The sequence below is a fragment of the Xenopus laevis genome, chromosome 6L (assembly GCF_017654675.1).
Source record: "Xenopus laevis strain J_2021 chromosome 6L, Xenopus_laevis_v10.1, whole genome shotgun sequence".
NCBI classification, from domain to species: Eukaryota; Metazoa; Chordata; class Amphibia; order Anura; family Pipidae; genus Xenopus; species Xenopus laevis.
This window is the reverse complement of record NC_054381.1, coordinates 72842567-72846869: the sequence shown is the minus strand read 5'-3', so window position 1 is coordinate 72846869 and position 4303 is coordinate 72842567. Positions and strand designations below refer to the sequence as shown.

Here is a 4303-nt window from a genome sequence, read left to right as displayed (position 1 = left end):
TGAATGCAATGGTGTCCTTGCGAAAGCGTAACAACACACCAAGGAGGTTATTATTTAGGTCTGGGCCTTTCAACAGAATGTCATTCAGGGATACCCCACAACACTGTGCACTTGAATCAAAGACAACTCTAATCTGTTGGGGTTTCTTGGGGTGGTAGACTCCAAAGAGAGGCAGATACCAACACTCTTCCCTTGGATTACCTTTCCCATAAATGCAAAGAAATGCTGTCTCATCTCAGGTTTTACTTTAAGAGACCTCTGTAGGGACCTGAAACGTTGCAATACTTGTTCTTTGTTATTTGGTAGCTGCTTTCTTTGTGGTTTGAAGGGTAGAGGAGCTACCCAGCTACTGTCTTCTGCTCTGTAGAAACCCTCCTTCATCGTTTTCATAAAGGCAAGCAACCGTCTCATCTTCTGTAGTTCTCTGAAAGATACTGTGGCTTACATGATCCTCAAACTCTTTGCAAGAGGATTTGTACATAGACACTGAGGATTGCATAGTTACACATACATTCATGTCATAGTTTTCCCTCACATTGTAGAAGTATGGACAAGGTGGAAAGAGGGATCTGCAGCTCTCTTCTGAGGTTCTGGTGTAAAGACAGTGTACTAAGTCTGGTCTATGGACTCCTTTCAGGCATACATTGCCCACTATGACCCATCCTGTGTCTAATCTGTGTGCATAGGGAGCGTTATGTGGTCCGTTGATCTGTTGCCTCACTTTATGGACCCTAATTATGTCCCTTCCTAACAGCATAAGGATAGATGCTGATGGATCAAGTTTGGGTATCTCACTAGCAAGTGACTTTAGATGTTTGTGATGAAGAGCCACCTCTGGGGTTGGGATCTCCGTCCTGTCATTTGGTATCTCATTACATTCAATGAGTGTGGGTAATGGGATTGTGGCTTTGCCATCCAGAGACTGTAGTTCAAACCCTTGCGCTCTTCTTCCTGAAGTGTTAATCACCCCTGCACAGGTTCTGAGAGAATATGGAAACTGCTGGCCTTTTGAACCGAAGATTTCAAAGAACTCTGACCTGACCAGGGACCTATTACTTTGGTCATCTAGAATAGCATAAAGTTTGATTGCCCTGTCCTTTTGTCCGGTAGGATAGACACTGACTAAGCAGATTTTAGAGCATGATCTGTCTCGAAGATCTCCTCCACACACTTCAGTACATGTTGCAGTTACTGTAGCCTCTGCACTGTTGTCCTTTCCCTCCCCGCCATGATCACTCCTTTCTAGAGGCCTGACTGACCATGGTGCAGGACCAGGATGAAGAGCAGACACATGTCTGTCACTGTTGCACTCTGTGCAGCTAACTGATTTGTCACAGTCTTTCGAAAGGTGTGCATTTGAGGCACAGCAACGGTAACAAATATTGTTTTGTTTTAAGAAAGTCTTTCTCTCATCAAGGGGCTTACCTCTGAAGCCTCGGCATTTGTACAGAGGATGAGGTTTGTGATGAATCGGACATCCTTTAGTTAAGTCCATGGTCTGGGCATCAGTGAAAGCAGAAGAGTTTCCTGTAGCTTGAGATACTTCAGTCTTGTGCACCCTGATGGAACTTCTCTGAGGGGTGTTCTTGTAGCGGTATTTCTCTGGCTTGTTGTCACCAAAGGTCTGGAACGTCTGAGCAAACCCTGGGTCATTGTACATCTTTGCCTGTTGAGAGATAAATTGCACGAAATAAGAGAATGGTGGGAATAGTACATTATGTATTTCCTTGTACTTGGTCCCATGTGATACCCATTTCCTTTTTAGAGTATCTGGCAGCTTTTTTACAAGGTCTTCTACTCCTCTAGCGGAATCAAGATTATCTAGTCCTAGAAAGCAACCTTCATTTTTTGCTGCCAACAGTTCTATTACCAGATCACTGAATTCTCTAAGTTTCTTGCTGCAATCTCTTTCAAAGATATTCCTAAAGTTGTCAATCCTGTCCCACAGGGATTTTTCAATCTTCTCTGGAGCTCCATAATCTTCGTTCAACCTTTGCCATGACATCTGTAGTCCTTTACAAGAATCATTGACATATACTGCCCGAATGCCTTTCACTTGTCTGCTGGACTCTGGACCTAGCCACTTCACTAGGAGATCTGTTTCTTCTTTGTATGAAAGGTGTAGATCCTCTATAGCATTTTTAAATGACGCCTTCCAAGCCCTGTAGTTTTCTGGCTTCTCATCAAACTGAACAAGGCCTGATGTTATCATTTCTCTGCGTGCCATAAATCTCACTAAGTCTGACATCTGCTGATTGCCAGTAAGTTGGTCTGAATCAGGCTTAATAGGAAGCGCTGGCTTCACATCTGGTGTGTACTGGTACGCTCCCTCTGGAGAATGACCGCCTCTATCAGGAACCACTGGTTGTGTAACAGGAGGATAGCTGTATTTATTAGTAACAGGTAAAGTCCTCTGAATGTCATTATAGTCTCTGGCTGCAGGAGTTTTCACATCAACAGGATACAATTGTTTGAAATCCTTTTGTTCTTGTAACAGAGCACCATCTGGTGGTGAGGTAGAGGTAACTATGGGCACATTGTAGTCACATTGTAAAGGAATGTTCTGGAGATGTATACTATGACTTTGCTCAAATGATGGGATAACATCACTAAGCTTTTCTAGGCTTGGCATTGATGGACTGTACTCCTGTGAATGTTTCAGTACATATTCTTTAGTACGTTGCATAGCAGTTTCTGGTTTTACATCAGGCTGCATAGTGAATTTCTGACTTGCTTGTTCTGTAGTGTCAAGAACTGCATCTAATGCATCTGCCTTGGCATTCGCAATTGCCACCGTCTTACGTAAATTAAGAATCTCTATTGAAGCTTCTAAGCGTGTCATTTGAAGCTTTGCCTTCACTTCTAACCTTGCCTTGTCTGCCTCCATCATAGCCTCTAAGCGTGTCTTCTCTAATTTTAGCTCTGTTTCCTTCCCAGTAAATGTGAGTTGAGCTAGTGCAGCGGCAGCTTCTGCACAGAAAAGCGCAGCGTCAGACACCTGGGAGCGGTTTGAGAGTCTGGATGAATGTGACACCCTAGATCTGGTCTTGATTGATCGTTCGAACATCTTGCCGTCTAATCTTGATAAGAGTTAGCACGTGGTACTATGTTAACTGAAGCTGTACTGTATCTCTGTGGTATTTGCTAATCCACTCTGCGTGTGGGCCTCTTGATACCAGCTGTTGTTTTACTGTGCTGTATTGCATCAGCTATGCGTGATGTTGTCTACTGTTCTGTCCTGCTCACTGTCTGAAGTAAGATTGACAGGCAGATAACCCTTCTTCAAAGCACCACACTGTGTAAGTTGTTAACTTGTTTAATGGGTATTTAAAGATGAAAGGGTAAAACTGAAATACATACAAATAAAGAGGTATAAGTGGCTGGACTGGTGAAACGATATACATACAGTACACATGCATATACAGTACATTACACAGGTGTAATAAATCTGCTACCAAACAGAAACAAACCTCTCTATCTAAGATGCAAAAGCTGAGTATATTAAGCAAATAGAACTGTATACACTCACCAACAATGCTGCATAGGGCCTGTTTAGCATGGAGAAAGCTGAAAGCACATGAGATGAACTGCACAGGCTGGAAACACCTACTTCCTGTGACCTGGAGTTATGACATCAGAGGTCAATAACTAACTTTATTAAACAAATAACTAACACCAGGAAATATCTACAAGTGTCCAGTAGATGGAGCTGAAGGACTGCTCATACCTGTAATCAAATGAAAAGACATATACCTGTCCTAACAGTACAATATGGGTCTCTTGAAGGAAACTCACAGAGTACCCTCCTTGGCGTAGAAAGGAGAGTACCTGAAACATTCTAAAAGGCTCCCGACAGCCATTTGTATTAAGAGTGCTTATACATAGAGCCATTATTGTGTGTTAGTAAATGCTTTAGCCCTCACAGAGGCCTGGTGAGACAAACACTTTTTGTGGAACTTAACACTACGGAGATATTCTGCCGTTCCATAGTTTTTGGCCTCTTTTATTGTCTCAGAGAACTGATCACCAAAGTCAAATCATGCCACTTCTCTATAGCCATATGTAGCTTCTTCTCCAATTTAACTCCAAGGGTGCTCTCAAGAAACATCTTGAGTTCCTCAGCTGGGATGATTGGGGTAGAAGGATTTGTCACAACTGTGTCAACCTCCTCTTCGATGTCCCCCTCATCTATGAACTCTTCTTGGCTAAGGGATTGATAATTCCCCCTCTCCACTGGAGCTTTGATAATATATACACAATAAGTTGCAGGAGAAGGATCAGAAGCACCTGCTATCTGGAGACC

General features: G+C 42.9%; 1 protein-coding gene across 1 annotated transcript; it reads right to left on the bottom strand.

The window, feature by feature from the left end:
* Positions 1–346: 346 nt before the first annotated feature.
* Positions 347–3763, bottom strand: LOC121394461. Its single transcript, XM_041565616.1, has 2 exons — positions 3530–3763; positions 347–1666 (listed from the first exon to the last, which is right to left on the bottom strand). Exons 1-2 carry the CDS (start codon positions 3557–3559, stop codon positions 347–349), a joined length of 1350 nt encoding a protein of 449 aa, XP_041421550.1. The 5' UTR covers positions 3560–3763.
* Between the last annotated feature and the right edge of the window lie 540 nt (positions 3764–4303).